Source organism: Mytilus californianus, unplaced genomic scaffold (genome assembly GCF_021869535.1).
Source record: "Mytilus californianus isolate M0D057914Y unplaced genomic scaffold, xbMytCali1.0.p SCAF_2, whole genome shotgun sequence".
In the NCBI taxonomy this organism is placed as follows: Eukaryota; Metazoa; Mollusca; class Bivalvia; order Mytilida; family Mytilidae; genus Mytilus; species Mytilus californianus.
This window is the reverse complement of record NW_026262668.1, coordinates 111187387-111205412: the sequence shown is the minus strand read 5'-3', so window position 1 is coordinate 111205412 and position 18026 is coordinate 111187387. Positions and strand designations below refer to the sequence as shown.

At 33.0% G+C, this 18026-nt stretch overlaps 1 protein-coding gene across 2 annotated transcripts in view; it reads left to right on the top strand.

Moving 5' to 3' along the window:
• LOC127728591 (ankyrin-1-like) overlaps positions 1–18026 on the top strand; it is a 53471-nt gene that overhangs the window by 837 nt on the left and 34608 nt on the right. Inside the window, exon 2 of one of the 2 annotated variants that reach the window (XM_052236112.1) lies at positions 1385–4275. The exons of the other annotated variant lie outside the window; for it this stretch is intronic. Within the exon in view, the coding sequence (XP_052092072.1) occupies positions 1385–2848 (1464 nt within the window). The 3' untranslated portion in view covers positions 2849–4275. Of the gene's footprint in view, positions 1–1384; positions 4276–18026 lie in introns of those variants that run through there. 2 annotated transcript variants of the gene reach the window in all.

Below are 18026 nucleotides of genomic sequence, written 5' to 3'. Positions count from 1 at the left end.
TCAAATAATTGAACCATTTTTTCACCAGAAGCATTTTTTTGGCTAACCAATTGTTTATATATTTAGTGTGAATTAAATTGTTAGATATATTCAAAAATTTATATTGTCCAAAATGTTTTACTTCTTGTTTAATTTCAAAAACTTCTAATAGTTTCTTAACAAATGAGAACCAAGAAGTTATGTTAGATTTTTGAAGCTCTTGACTGATTAACACAAAAGTAACAAAAATGCTTCACCAAAAAACTAAAATAAAACCATTACAAAGGGTTCAAATGAACCATAAAATCGAAAATAGTACTGAATGATAAGTTTACTGAAATTGCTGTTGTTTAAATCTCTATGTTCGTGAGTCTTTCAGTAATTACCAAAACTATTGATATCAAATTGTTTAATGTATTAGTAGTTGTTCTTCCTTAGAAAGAAATGATCAGGCATTTTAAATTTAAGAAAAAACGGCTTCTAAGAATTAACTGAATTTGGAATTTAATTTTTTGAACGTATTGATAAATGTAATAGTTAGTTTTATTCACTAAACCTATGTGTATTATGCACTTTCCCACTAAATAACTTGTTTACGATATCACAAATCTTCTTGGAAATATGCCAAGTTCGAATTGCTTTTTTGTGATTCACTTTTGTTCCTTACATTATACAAAACACATTTTTCTTTTGTTTCTGAAATTACAAAGTAGTAGAAAAAAGTTGTTACGGTCTTTATTTTTACATTGTAATTGGAGTTCCATTTTTATTCCGATTGTTCAGTTACTATATGCGTATGTTGTTACCTTAAGAAAGTATAATCAGCTGTCGATTTTTTCTGCATTTCTTATTAAAAAAATAGCTGCTAATTTTTCACGGGGTATTTCTCCTTGGAAATGATACTAGGATATACAAGAATGGCGACAATGTTAAAATTACTTTGTATGTCAGGCGCAAATGAGAGTGAAACCTCACATACCTAAGGACATGCATGCTATTACAGCTGTCATGTGTTTTAAGTGAAATGGGAAGCGTTAAATGGACATACAACTTATATAATAATCGAATATACAGGCGACATATTGTGAATAATTGTCATATAAAACCGCAAAACCTTCTTTATATATCAGAATTACATAAAAAAAATATCCTTAGTGAAATATTTTGTGAAGTAGCGCTGGACAAATCCAGCTTAATACAAAACAGTGTTCACTTTCAAAATCAAATTAACGTATTCTTAATTTGTCCTGATATTTATGTGATTTTGCCACTGAATGTAAACACTAATTCATACATCCATGCTTTTTTCATAGTAAACATTTTAAAGGAACTTGTTACACATTAACTTGCTCAGCACTTTCAGAAGTAATGATTTTCATTATATAAAATATGCATTTGTATTTAGGACGAGGGAGAAGTAAATACTTATAGTACCAAAGATGATCAAGAAGAAGATAAGCAAACGTCATGGTCCTTAGAACAAAAACAAAGACTATTAGCAGATGCTATCAGTATGAAATCGCCTATTGAAGATATAAAATCAATTCTAAAATGTGGCGCTGATATCAATGGACCCGTTAAAAAAGGACTACGCCCCCTTCATTATGCCGCATACGTGGATTATATCGAATGCGTCCATTTTCTCATAGATGAGGGTGCCGATGTGAATATTTCTGATGAAATTGGATATACACCACTCCATTTGTGTGCCAGGAAAGGTGTATATGGCTCAATGAAGGCGCTTATCGAAAAGGGTGCGTTGGTAAATTATTGCGATGCTGATGAAAGTGAACTCGCAGAGAATGTCAGAGCAATCGGTTATCTGACGATGGAACCCTTAAACTTAGCCATTGAAAACAACAATGTAGAATGTGTTAGACTTTTGTTAAAAAGCGGGGCACGCCCAAATCACCAGTATTTTATTGGATACCAGTTAAATGTTATGAATCTTGAGAACTTGGAGTGCTTGGAAATTTTATTAGAAAATGGCGCCGACCCAAATTCGTTTAATAGATGTGGCATTTCTCCAATAATGAAAGCTTGTCGAGAACATAATATTGAAGCAGTAAGAATATTGATTAAACATGGCGCGGATATAAATGCACAATGCCCGTCAAGATTTGACCAGAAATTTCCGATACATTTTTCAATAGAAAGTGGCAATATTGCTATAACTGAACTTCTTATCAAAGAGGGAGCACAATTAACCAGATCAGAAAACTATAGATATAGCCCGCTTCACACGGCTGTTCTTAAAGGCCGTTCGGATATCGTCTATTTTCTGCTTTTTCACAATGCAGGAGTCGATGAAACAACAGATGATGGTTGTACTCCACTTATGCTTGCTGCAGGAACGCAAGAATTGAAAGAGCGTAAAGAAATTATCAAGATACTTCTTGAACATGGTGCAAATGTAAACGCAAGTGCTCAGTACATTAGCTACATGCATCCTTGCATGTCCCCCATTGTTGAATACTTAAAAAATTCCCCTTACAACGCAGAAAAAGATATTTTATTATTGCTGCTTAAGTATGGAGCAAAAGTAAATATTCGCCCGGATGTATTAAGGTATCGCAGACAGGACCCATTCGGAATACTTAACTATTTAGGTAACTGCACAGACAAAGAAATGATGGATATACTGGTATATGCTGCTCAGGTTATACATAAAGATCATATACAAAAGAATGATGTTCTGAGTCCAGTAGAGCGACGATACCTTATTAAACATGCCAATACACCAAGACCTCTCAAGCATACAATACGATTGTTAATTCGAGATATCTTACACGAAAAAGTACTTGACCGTGTGGATCAGCTGCCGCTCCCAAGTTTCATCAAGAAATATTTACTATATGAAGTGAATTAGGAAAATAATTGAAAGATTTGAAAAATTCTACATCAGTAGAATTTACAATGTGTTTCGCTTGTTTTCGTTTTATACAATGTGTGTTTTATAGGCAAGAGGATTTTGACAGCCATGCAGCGATGTCTAAACTATACTGTCGCCGCGACATAGCTCAGGCGTTAAACCGCTATTTATTGATTAAGCAACCAAACTTTATTTTATATAGTCTACTAAAATTACTAAGTGATGCAGGATATATAATTCTTTAAAAGCTTGCTATGCTGTCAAGTGTTTGCATTCATAATGAGATACTCTTTTTTTAATTTAAAAAAAAAAAGAAATCGGAAAGCTAAAGATAATGTCATATAAAAGTGAGGCGTAGGATACCAAGATGACATGCAAACTCATAAATCTACGATTAAATTGTATTTAAGAGACATTGACAACGCCATGACAAAACACGAAAGACGACGAAAAGACACTGATAACGCCATGACAAAACACGAAAGACGACGAAAAGACACTGACAACGCCATTACAAACCACGAAAGACGACGAAAAGATATTGACAACGCCATGACAAAAAACGAAAGACGACGAAAAGACAAACCATAAAACACTATCCAAAACAAACTGCAAACTGAACAACAGGAACCCAACAAAAAGAACTGGGGATGATTTCAGTTCCTCTGGAAGGGTAAGCAGATGCTGTTCAAATTTTATTTCATCACATTCAAATCTTAAACCAGAATATAAAGCATGAAAAAAATAATGGGACTTCAAGTTTTGCTTTTCGAGTACAAAAATAAAAAATGCAAATTAAAGGAAGCTAGGTTGACTTTTTTCCCAATGTGTTGTAATCCTGTGAATTTTGAGAATGATTCAATATGAGAATGTCAGGCCATAGATAGATGTCAAATGAAACTGTATTTTCTCTTTTAAGTGTGCGATATTAATTACCTAGCAAACAAGTGTACCATGCAATGTGTTGTTTTTTCTTCACTGTTACCACTTTCGAAATTGCTTGGAAAGTTCATAATTTCAAAATTGTTACTTTTAACAAATATTACCGTATCTTTGTATTCAATTCCTGCAAGTGAAACCAACATTTCATAATTGTTTCTACATTTGTGATTAAATTGGAGTAAAAGTTTTGACCAATTTATAATATCTATAATTTTTTGCTGGGAAAGATTTTCAGTAATGAAAGTATAACGTTCACTGGAATCCAAAACTTCACTGTAAACACGCACATATCGAAGCAACTAAGAAATGTTGGTATATTTATTACCGTGTGACTCGACATCTAGTATCGAGGTTTAAATAAGGACATCGGTCACCATCAATTTTGATTTAGTAAGAATAAGATCAGGCGAATAAATGTTATCAATATATTTCAAAAGATCTGAATTTTTATATATTTGGTTAAATAAAATCATCTAAATATCTGCTAGTGTTGTTAAAAATATTTACCAAATGGTGTTTTGTTCAGTCTTTTTGAAGCTTTTGCCATAGATTGGGATTCATAATAACATGCAGGAAGGGATTAAATCTGCAATAATGGGAGCACAGTTTATTTTCATAGAAATACCACATTAACTGATCAGACTGATACAAAGCAGAAAAACATCAAACATAAACACAGACCAGACGTGGCAGAGTATTTATCCATCCCCCATCCCTAACAACAAAAAGGACACAAAGTGCAGATCTGAGGGTACTCGCAGTTACTGACAGCTAGTTCAATTCAATAACAACTAATTAAACAAATCATGTATCTAAGACTAAAATATCAATCAGTACACATCCAACATCCAATGGATTTAGTGTAAAGACGTCATTAACAATCAGAGAAAAACATGACCTTGTGCAATGCCAAAATGCCAAACGATCGACAGATTGTAGTACCGTTAAAATGCACATGTGTATAAAATGTATGTTTCTTGTGTAATTTAGGAAACCAATGCATAGTCGGAACCATGTGGTGTTCAGCAGCAGCTTTCATGTCAGTCGTTGTTAAGAAATTTATTCTCTGAGTTGCGAGTGTTACAATTAAGTACTCACGTCAAACAAAGAAAGATAATTGTTTCCTTATTCAGTGGGCTGTAAACACAAAAAGCTTTCCTACAGTAGTTGATTTATTCTTTAGTTAAGATATCTTTTTTGTGGAACAATGTTGCACAAAGTAATGTTCTAAATGTTCTATATGATAAGCAACAAGATTAAACAGTCGGTCTTCCGAGGGGTGCTAATTTTGCACCCGTACATGTACTAGCAGAATTATTTTTGTAATCAAATGTAGTAGAATTCACACAAAACATTTAAAAACAACCAAACGAAAAGCATCTTTATTGTAAAATTATTTGTTTAAGTGTATTTTTCAGGGTTTTTTTCTTCAAAAACTTCAATCACAATGTCCCCTCTAATATGAAGATCACGTTGGCTTGTAGATAGCCCATAATAGGCCGCTCTAACATGAAGATCACATTGGCTTGTAGATAGTTCACTGATGATAATGGGCCGCTCTAACATGAAGATCACATTGGCCTGTAGATAGCCCATAAAGGGCCACTCTAACATAAAGATCACATTGGCTTGTAGATAGCCCATATATAATAGGCCGCTCTAACATGAAGATCACATTGGCTTGTAGATAGTTCATAATGGGCCGCTCTAACATGAAGATCACATTGGCTTGTAGATAGCCCATGCATAAAGGGCCACTCTAACATAAAGATCACATTGGCTTGTAGATAGCCCATATATAATAGACCGCTCTAACATGAAGATCACATTGGCTTGTAGGTAGCCCATGATGGGTCGCTCTAACATGAAGATCACATTTGCTTGTTGATAGCCCGAAAACTGTCATGTTTATTCTGTATAATTTTGAAAATGTGAAAAGCTACATACGAGACTTCACGTGAAAAAAAAAAAGCACCACCTCATTGCATGGTTTTGTCTTAATGGCATATGAATAAAAATTGTGGTGCCACACATTTATAGCGTGTAACATAGTTACCTAAAACCAGTATTTTGCGAAAAAAAAGATATATATGTAGTCATATTTTCCGGCTTATTCTTATTTGTTGCGAAAACAGTAATAAGCGTCTTGTTACCTAATTCTGTATAAAATAATCCCCCAATGACACCTATTCTCTGGAATTTAATAACAAAGGTACTCGGCGAATACAGGTATTCTTAAATTCATAGATACAAGTAGTGTACGTAGATGTTATAGCAGATATTCTTTTTTTTCCAATCGATTGAACATTCTATGTAATAGATATATTAATCTGAGTTATATAATTAGTGGTATGATTGCTGATTAACATATCATATACGGTTACAATATTATATCCGTGTGTATATATACATAATACATGTGTGGCGCACGTGTACCTGTTCGTTTATATGAAAGCACAGTGGTTCTCTGGTGGATAGTTATCTCATTGACTATCTTACCACATCTCCTTATTGTTTAAAGATGATATTCTGGGATGGACTTGAGGTAAGTAAAATGTATAAATTGTTAGACATGTCTTTGATGATTACAAATTTCACTTATGTTGTTTCTGCAGACGCCTCTATTGCGCCATGTCCTTCCAAAAGTGACTGTTCTTAAATAAAAAAAAGTTGTTTCATGATTTTTAGAAGAAGCTGAGTTGAAAACTAATGCCTAATTCAAACGTATCTAACACTATAATATGTTTATATACGTAATATTTTGCAAACCTCAGGCTGATATAGGAGTTTTTGTGGATTGTATCAGCTATATGAACAATACATGGAAAATGATATAATTTTATAAATTTACCTTGTTATTTAGGAGGAATTTGAAGAGGAGAGAGAGAGACAACATGATGAATTAACACAGCCTCAATTGTTACTTTTAAATGCCATATCTCTGAAATCACCGATTACAGAAATAAAACGTTTAGTTGAAGCAGGTGCTTGTGTTAACAAGGCTGCCGAGAACGGTATTCGTCCTTTACATTATGCCGTTGACAACAATTATGTTGAATGTGTTAGTTTATTATTGTCCGAAGGAGCGGAGGTTAACATTACCGATGAAACCGGATTAACACCTTTACTGTTGTCTGCTTGTCGTGGGTATTTCAAAGCAATGCAAGTATTGTTAGATAACGATGCGATCGTTAATTACTGTGGTGCAGATAGGAAAGATGTCCCAAATTATATTCGAGAAATGGGTTATTTAACGTATGATCCCCTTAATATGGCCATCGAAAACAATCATGTACAATGTGTTAGGCTTTTACTTGAAAGAGGAGCGCTTTCAAATAAAAAGTACTACATGGGATATGAAATCAATTTGGTACCTATCAACCATATAACATGTTTAGAGTTGTTACTAAAGCACGGAGCGAATCCGAATTTGTTTAGTCGTTATAGGATGACGCCTCTTGTGAAAGCATGTAAAGAAAACATGGTAAATACAATTTGTCTTCTTCTGAGATTTGGCTCTGATGTCAATTTACAGTGTAGGTCCTGTTACAAATGGAACACTCCTCTTAATACTGCGATCGAATACAATGCTACTTGTGTAGTGAAAATATTATTGCAAAGTGGTGCTAACGTGTCGAAAGAAACGGGTTGTAAATACAGCCCACTTCATGAAGCAGTCCTTGTTGACAGTCCGTATATTTGTCGGCTAGTATTGTCATATGGCGCGCAAGTTAACGATATGTCAGATGATAACTTTTCTCCTTTGATGCTGGCTGTGAAAACTTCAAAATTGTTGAATCGTATGGAGATTATAACAATTCTTCTGCAGAATGGATCAGATCCAAATTTATATCATTCACCTTCATCCATCTCTGTCATTGGGCAATACTTAAAAAACAACAAGAGTAGTTTAGACACAGCAATTGTATGTTTGCTATTGAAGTATGGAGCAAACGTAAATTTCACAACTTTTTTGCCATGTGGTAAACATGATCCTTTCGGTATACTTCTGCATTTGTCGGATTGTTGCCAAAAAGAAATATTACATTTACTTATCACCGCCACAAGGAATATCGACAGAGAAGCAATTAAAAAGAGTACTAATTTAATTCAGAATCAACGAGAATATCTAATGTGTCTTACTGCTACTCCACAACAACTAATGGGCCTGGCACGGCGTTGTTTATCTTACAACTTTGGGAGAAATCTGGTAGACAAAGTGAATGACCTACCATTACCAAAAATCATAAAACGATATCTTATGTTTAAGGAAACAGATCTAACGGTATAGATATATGATTTTTGTCTATACCTGGACGTTGATAGTTCAAACATTCATTTTGAACAAAATTTTCTATTTTATGGAAAAGTATCATCTAGCACACTTCTTTGAAAACTAAACAATCATGCTTGTAATTCTACCAACCCTTATCTTATCAACTATACATGTAAATATCATTTTTTTTAAAGTTTTGCGGATTTATTGAGTAAGAAAAGTAATAAACCATAAACTGATCTACGGAAGCATATTAGCGCCACACAATTTTTTTTTAATATTTTTTCCCATGTTTGCGTTATAACGCAAACTTTTGCGAAATAACGCAAACCTTTGTTTTATCTTTTTTCTTATTTAAGTTTCAAGGAAGTGGCTGTTATAGATGGATGAGGCTGCATGTATTAAATTTTATCACTCTTTGCTTATTGCAAAGTAAAATGTTGGGGTGTTTAGCACATATCATGGCAAAATGATAGAATATTACAAAGACAATTGAGTAAATTGAAGTTATACCGAAGACAATAAAAAATCAACCTTGTTAATGTAGCCGAATTTTAACATACTTGCAAAATTAGCGCTTGTGTGAGCATTGTGAAAGATTTGTCAGATCCAAACAAGCTACCCGATTGAAATAAATGTATAAGATGGAGATTTTTTTATTATGTACTCTACATTCAAATTGCTACCCAAGCATCTTAAATAGCTACCTTACTAGACAGAAATTTAAAACCCCATGTTTTAAATTTTTTTTTTTATTCTAAACAATTCATTTTAAAGGTGAAAGATCATTCTGTCTATTTGACTTTATATAGTTTCACATTGTATGAATTTTTTTTTGGCTCTTCTCTACTTTACCACTTTCCGTAAATCAAAATTTTCAAAATATTGGCCTTTCAACTGAAATTTGCCTATATATCTATTTTCATGTTTAAATTTATATATATGGTCCGGACCATATGAGTATTTGGACCATACGGGTATGATCATGACCATATGCGTATACCTATATGGTCCGACCATACGCGTGAGTATTATACTCGTTTGGTTATTAACGGGCCGGACCATACGCGTGAGTATTATACTCGTTTGGTTATTAACGGGCCGGACCATACGAGTATTTAGACCATATAAGTATTTTTCAAATAAATTCTCTAACACTCCTTCGCAGGAGCACACAGCTCATTATCCGAACCTAAAACGGCACAAGTAACTACCTGAATTCCTTTACCTTTACATATTGTCTGAATCTTGGTGTACTATCTGTTATCTTGCCTTCGCTAGAATCAATCTAGAGTGTTTTATTTTGTCATTTTCGTTCGTTAGTGAAATCAAAGGCGTTTTGGACATGGACATTTTTTCTTTTTTCTTAGTGTTTAAATTATTATTCCAGAAACAAAATTTCTTCTAATCTCAACTTATTTTCTTCAATTATTGTGTTCTTTATCGCATTCATACGATTTTCTGTTATTGTAAGATTGTATAATAGAGGTTTCTCAACATCTTATGAACGGACGAAACTCTACGAACAGTAATTTTGTTCAGTAACAAATTTCTACCGATACTGCAGTGTGTTTAAAGACAACAGTAAGCAACTTGATATTCTTTTGGCAAACTTGCATTTTATAGTTGTGGTTAAACATTAGTGTTCCAATTTATATTGTATTGTTGAATGTTGCGTAATCTTACGTTGAGTTACGTTAACTTTGTTCACATGTCGTATATGCGTTCGATTATCTCCCTTATCCATGAAAAAAAAGAAGATTGTTTTTGTGATGTCGTTGTTAAAAAAAAATCCTCGCATCTGGTGTGCATTTGATTTATTGATTGTTGGATGTTTAACGCTCAGTGGCAAGTACTCCATGGATATCACGACGAGATTAGCATTTGATAAAGGATTGAAAAGTGATTGAGATGACAAAACTTTAGTATGTTTCATTTATTATATCCACACGTTTTTTTGATAACCCAGCCCAAAGTTCTACAAAACAAGAAAATTGCCATCTTTGGTGACGGTACAACGAACCAATGGCTCTAAATGTTTTCAATACTTTTATTACATGTTCTACTTACACGCGTCTGCTCTTGTGCAGTCTGTTAAATTTTTTGATGCGCCTTTTTTCCCTTGCATCTGCCCGAAAAATCTCAGCGGCCTTGTATGGAAGTGTCAGACCACCAATTAAAAATCCCTATCTGTTCAACCAAATTTTGCAATTTTCACAGCTTTCTAAATATTTAACCTTAAGTTTAACTTCTTAGAAACCAGGTATATCCTGAATCGTACAGGTATCATCTTTCTACATGCCAATTTTCAACATACCTTTAAAACCTTATAAGAAATAAGAGACCTCCCGAACTGAGGTACCACTAAAAATAACCCCTGGTTTTCTGGAAATCTTAAATTAGTATACTATGGAGCGCATCAATCCTCAACGTCTAATGCAAACTCATAGACAAGTAAATTTTGGCTCAACATGATCTTAATATACTTCTCTTTCACCAAAAGTTTCATTTCTGCAAATTTGTTGTTAGTTTAAGTAAACAATGACATCAAATGCACCATTTTTTGTCCGAGTAGGCCTACTTTTACTTAGAGGAGGAGTGTTTGGGTAAATGCTGTCTCTTAAGATAAAGTACTTTACATCTCCAGCGCTTGACATTAAATCTACAGCGCTAGACTTCACATCCCCAGCGCGGTTGACTTTAAAAACCACAACTCTATATATAGAGTAATCTTATCCAATCCAATTTTGTTGAAGGATAACAAAAATTGAATTTTGAAAGTCACAGAGAAATGAAATTTTGTCACTTCATAAACAAAGGCAGTAAGAAAGGTCTAATACAAAAACTCGTTAACCATAACAATTTTTACATCGCGATGACCGTGAGGGCATTCCGATGTATTGTTGCCAGAGAGATTTCCATTACGTAACTTTCGTGTTTGACTGGTAACCGATATATATAAATACGGGGACATCATCGAGTGCAAAATAACATTCTTTATCGCTTCATTTCTTCAATGAATACTCATAAAATATTTTTTTTAGAACATAAATAAATAATATGAAAATGTTTTGTTATATATATATATATAAGAAAAAATCATTAATATCAATGCACACGTACAGAAAAAATTGTGTTAACGCATGCGGAAGAATATCTCAAGAACGTTTGCAATCTCCTATATGCAGAGTTATCGGTCCTTGCTCTAACTCTCAAGGACCGATAACTCTGCATGGGAGATTGAACGTTTTGCGGGAAAGTATGAATGCCTACTCAAATCCAATCTATTGGGAAAATCGATTTATTACAGAAGAGTGTCCACCATGCACTTGCACTGCACTTTTATTAATATAGTAGAATAGAATGATATACAAATGGATGAAAATTATATATACATGTAACTGTAATATACAAATATTAATATATAACAACAAACCAGAGTATCATTGACTGATTTGTATCACTACAATATAATAGTTATTACTGTGAGGTTGCATTCCCTGTCTTTTATTTATCATCCACGCACGAACTTGTCTCCGAATTTTTTTTTATATCTGTACATTAACCTCACTTTCAGGTATAGGGATGTGATTTTTTTTTCTGAGACAAGTGCTTGTGACCATCCACAAGAACTAGCGTTCATCCGATGTTCAGTACTTCAGTACTTTGATTTTCATATTTACTGATTCAGGTTAATACATGTAGAAGTGTAAAGCAAATTTGATAAAAAAAAATATATTAATAAAAACGGGTAAAGAGATAAGATGTCGTTTAAGACATTTTAATTTCTCCATTCATCCCCACATTTTTTCCTAGAGGCGTTCACTCTTAGATTTGTTTTACCTCATTTTTGCGCAGGGATTTTACCTTTGATCTGAGCCTAGATACGATTCAAAAAGATTCATAGCCCCTCCCATCCTAAAGTTCTACATTTACCCTTTTTCACATGCATGTATGTACTAAACAAATCGACATGAGGTTGTCATATCTATCAAAATCTCATGTATGATTACTGTCCTTGGTCTAAATATTTCATATTCTTCGCAAACATTTATTGATACATTAGATTTACTACTGTGTTGATTGAATCATACTAGAAAACACCCGCGACATTGTGGGTCCGTGACTGAGTTGAAAGTACCTACGCCTTATTTTAAGCCTGGATTTTTAGTATTCGTCATGCTGATTATAAAGTGCACAGTTTTCTCTGATTTTAAAATCTTTCTGTTTGAATCCGTCCTGGTTTTCTTACTACAACCGGAAACTACTTGTAGATATATTTTTTTGTCAATGATTGAAGTTAGTAGTGTCAATCCCTGTATAATGACGAAGTTCCTGTGTGATTATGACCCTTGTATATAGCAAATCCGAAATACACTGTTTGATGGTGCGCCTGACAGAGGCGGAATGTACAGATTAGGTAACAGGTACTATTGGTATCGGTTTCGGATTCGACCTGGAACTTGTTAATAATTGGTAAATTAAAGGGGCACTAGCTGTCAAATTCATGTTCACCGATTTGCTTCAAATTCTCATATTTGATTTATAACAATGTAAAACATTTATCTAAATTATAAAATGTCTAAAATGAACAATTTACAGGGCATGGGCTCGATAATATGTAGCTTCGTTTCGTGTGTATTTTAGTCTAGACGCCATCTAATTAACTATCGAGTTGACCTCCGAAAACCTCCGATGGTCATATAAGCGATATAAACATAAATATAGCTATAAATAGATTGCGAGCTCGTGCAATTTGATTTTTCTAGGTCTGTTTAATTTCATATTATAGATTAAAAATATATGTTAATCATCGTTTTACCTGTATAAGAATGATTTTTTGTGGATCGAATCAGTCAATCAAATGATTAACCTTTGTTTCACTTTCAATGTTGAAGTTCTTTTCCCGTTTAACTAACTTAACACGCACAATTTATGCGTTATCCATCTCTAGCTAAGGGGTTAAATTGAAGTTCACATGAATACGGATTCAATGAGGTCGAATTATTCACTTGCAAGTGAATAATTCATCATCAATGTTTCTTAGCTTATTTTGGCAAAATTGAACCATACTGGCTGCTAAAAGCGAATTATTATTTCTTTATTTCACTTTCATTAATGATTGAACAAAAAATCATATTTTAGATTTTTTATATATCTCGTAGCTAGTGCCCCTTTACATATTGATGTGGTAATATTGATTATGTGGAAAACAAAAGGGCCTGGATAGGTATTTTTAATCACCACCATTGTCCTATATTAGTTATATATAAAGTTGAATTCTTTGATTCGACGTTTTTACGTCATGCCGGCTAACAAATTGGACCTCGTTATTTTAGTAGTATAGATATATCAATTCAATATAATATGTCTTCATCTCAAAATGGTTTAAAAAAAAACCTGCATGTATATTTTTATGTAAAAGACATTTCTAAGGGAAGTGCACAGCCGATAGTCCAATATTAAATAAATGAATGCTCCTTCTTTTCTCGTTACGACAAGTTACGTCAAGCTAGGGCGATTTTTGTTCGTTCGTAAGATGTTAAGAAACCTCTATTAGGAGCAAGAATGCATTAAATAAATAAAAACAATTTGAAACATTGAAGAAACAAATATACAAATACAAGGAAAACTCAATAATGACCATGTAAAAATGATTTACTGTAATTCTTACTTATAAGTAAGTAAAATTCACTTTATTTCATTAATCATGTAACTATGATTACAACTTATGATTGAATAAGAAAACATTTCATTTTTAGAAACTCTTAATTTATGGGACACCTTTTCCAAGTTTATCGTGTTAATTAACCGGACCATATGCGTATGGTCCAAATACTAATATGGTCTGGAACATATATAATTTTCTAATACAAAAAACATTCTTAATTTGTGTAAAATCGCAATACAAGTATTCCCTTATTCCTATGTATATTTATTATAATGATTTGGCCTTGTGTTCATGGTCCTTCTCTTAACTAAATCACAACCAAACTTTACTGACAGACGGACATGCAAATACCGACATTTACAAAACACTGCTTTCAAATTATATCATTAATGTAAAATGAAATTCCAAAATATTTTTTGATTATGAAATATACTAAACTTAATGAATAATTAAAATCAAAATGTTTTGCGTTATAACGCAAATGTCTGCGTTATTTCGCAAAGATTTGCGTTATAGCGTTTTCCTGTGGTTATTGATCCACAGGAAAAGCTAACACAACACAGTGTTCTATTATAAATGATGGTCCCTATAGAGATAAGATATGGGGTAGGAGAAATATCTCCTGAGAAGACTATGGAGACATGAGAACTAAACAGTCGGCGAAACTGGCAAAGTAATAGGTTATCTATATCTAAAGTGTGCAGACACTCAAACAGCGATCATTAGCATCATTCCACAAATCAAATGAACATTACCATAAGTTCATACAAGGAATAAACTTCTGACAATACATGTATATATACACAATTTGTGCCAATAACTTTAATAGAGTAACATAAAGCATTTCCGTTTTGAAAACAAAAATTTAAACCATCTCCATATGGATTGACAACACCAGAAACCTCTCCATAACGATTTTCTCCAACCATGACGAAACATCAAAATATCCATCATGAATCACCAACCGTACGAAATTGACTAAATAAGTACAATTAAATTTTAAATTGCATTTGTTCTCTTTTATCTATTTTTTTAATTATTTTTTGGTGTATATGTTTAGTTTTTTAGTTTTTTGTTTTTTTCTGTTTGTTTTTTGTTTGTTTGTTTTGGTTTTTTTTCTTTCGCACATACCTACATAAACATTCGGCCGTGAAGCTGTTAATCTCCTTATTACATAAATATTATATATTTCCTCTATAGATATGTTTCCCCTGCCTGTGAGCGAACTGACGGAACTACTTACTAGGGATATCTTATCTCTATATAGTACATGTGATTATCATTAAGAATAGTAAAACGATTGCCATGTTTAGTTTGTAGCAGACGAAGCACACTTGTCATAAATATACATAACATATATATAGTTATATACGTCATACAAAATAATTCCTCCATCTTAAAAAAAAATACACTTGATCACAACTCCATCACAAGCCATACCTATATAAAAATAAAAAGAAGTATAGCTGATTTGTATATTTGAATTATTTCTTATTGTTTATAAATATTCATATTTTATTTATTTGCTGTCATCTTGTATTCTGGTATTTTACCATAAATGGAGAGGATTATATGTTCTTCTATTCGATCCTATTATTATAATTAATTTAGACATTTTTTTCTAAACTAATTAAAGTTTGTACTTTCATTTAAAACATGTTTTAATGGTGATACTAATTGGAAGGTTAAACTCCTGAAATTAACGATTTTCTGGTCTCTTGTCGCTGCGCTGGTTATTAATGGGGTAATCAGTTGTTAACCAGCGTGGTTATTGTCTGTTCCAAGATAAAATAAAATGAATAGTTCCTGGAAGTCGGAGATATTACCTTAGCTACTGTGAATATGAAGCGTTATAAAGACTAACTGACCTGATTGCACTAAGTTTGGTGAATGTCGGGCTAGAAATAGAGTGTACCGTAATCAACTCTTTATCTAGTTTCAACGTTTAGCCTTCAAACCTGCTAGTGTGTTTCATTTGTGTATATTGGATCAGACAACTACCCATCGGAGTCCAAACAACGAGGTTGTAAACAAATATGGGTCAACTTTAAGCTGCACTTGTGTTTGAGGATACACATACAGTGTATATAAAGTGTGGATCCTGAAATACCATTTTCACTGTAAATGCCAAACATTTCTAATGTAGAATGATAAATAAACAGATGACAAATTTATGATTTTGGAACAAAATAATAAATAATATATCAAATGGATTGTTTTGATAAACTTGTGATAAAGGATCATATAGGTAAGAGATGCAGACATGTTTATATCGCACATACAGCGACCAAGGTGTGAAATCGTTACACAAATAAGTAAATATTAAGAATATTTCACGAACAGAGCGTGCATGAGTTTTTAAAGGCAGCAGTAAAAAAATATACCTTTTAACATAATCATTAATGTTGTATAACTTTAAACATGAGCAACACGACGGGTGCCACATGTGGAGCAGGATTTGCTTACCCTTCCGGAGCACCTGAGATCACCCCCAGTTTTTGGTGGGGTTCGTGTTGCTAAGTATTTAGTTTTCTATGTTGTATTTTGAGTACTATTGTTTGTCTTTTTGTCTTTTTCTTTTTTAGCCATGGCGTTGTCAGTTTATTTTCGATTTATGAGTTTGAATGTCCCTCTGATATCTTTCGCCCCTCTTTTAAACAGGTTTTGTTATTCCGTTTGCTGGTATGGAGTTAAATTCCACTATGCTGCTTTCGTTATGCGATTCGTGTGTACTGTCGAATAATGATACAATACTTTCATTTTCACAGAAGAGCCAATTTTTTTCTATTGTATATGCTATGCATTTTCACAGTAGGAATCTTTACCGTTTTCATCAAATAGAGTGTTAGTTCAGCCGAATCACTGACAAAAAAAAAATAACTAAATAAAGTCAAGGATTTGATAATGCTTGCTTTGTGAGGGAAAGTCTAACGAATTACAAAAATTAATCCGTAAAAATAAGAGCATTCATTGCTATAAACATTCAATTTTTTTTTTTTTTTTTTTAATAATTCATCAGTTTATGCAAGGAGGGTAAAATTTATCTATTCCATTGACATTTCATCATTGAATACATATACCTTGCACAGTTAAGCACATTAACGGCCACCGAAAACTATGCTTAAGTGTTGGGTTTCGGTTCAATCTAGTGTACTATACATCACACACTAATGAAACGTCATTAATGAATGCATCTTGGATAACGAAGAGCGTTCACACAACGACCTACATTTTACGCTTGAGTGACGTTTTCACTTCACATTATGTTTAAATCTATATATGGAGCTATACATCACGTACCGATGCAACTTCATCAGTGCGCATATCTTGGATATAAAAAAAATATGCAATTTTTAAATTATAATGACATATTGAGAACAAAAATCATTAAACACACGGTCACAATAAGTTTCCGAGTCAACATACTATGCTTTTATTTATAGTTAATTCAAGTTTGTGTTACAAAGAATCTTTGTTTCGCGATGTTTACAAGTAATTTATACACATGTTTATTTAAAATTGTCACAACGAATGAGAAAACCGTTGTTATATTTCATTTATACATGTTTAAAGACCAAACTCCGAATTTCGACATGTTTCGTTGTCTTTATCGTGTTTTTAATAAGTACCATTCATTGCAAACCCTTGTATTGTTTGTTATGCATTTTGACAACGCAAAGCCGATCAATTTGGTAAAAATAATGTGTATAACATAATAATACTGCTTGACAACTTTTCAAAGCTGGTTTAATCAAGTACTACAATTTTTTAAGGAAAATTCGCCGTAAAAATACGTTGCACTCATGGATTTTCTACTCCCGAATATTTTCGAATCCCTGACTCACTAATAGCAAACTCAGGACGATGTGTTGCATATCATCATGACCTTCGTGTGACCTTTACCTTAAGATCAAAGTACAAGATTTTTAGACTTATTTTTGCGAAATCTCTCAGAAACTGGATTGCAATCAGGTGCTCCCGATGAGTGGGCTCCACATTAAACATACACAAAATTCAGGTGCTTTAATTTTCAGTATGAAATGTTAGAAATTTCAAATAGCTAAGTCGTTACAAAAATATAAGATGGGTATTTTAAAGGAGACAACACACTGTCTTCCGATATTTTTAGCAACGAAGGGTACAGTACTGTTACGAAAACGCACGACGAACTGTACAGTATAAACAATTTCATAAACTGATGACTTTTTTTAGAAAATCATAATCGTTACAATGAACTTGGTATGTGGGGTACATTCTGCAGGAAGACACGCTCAATAACCTGCACA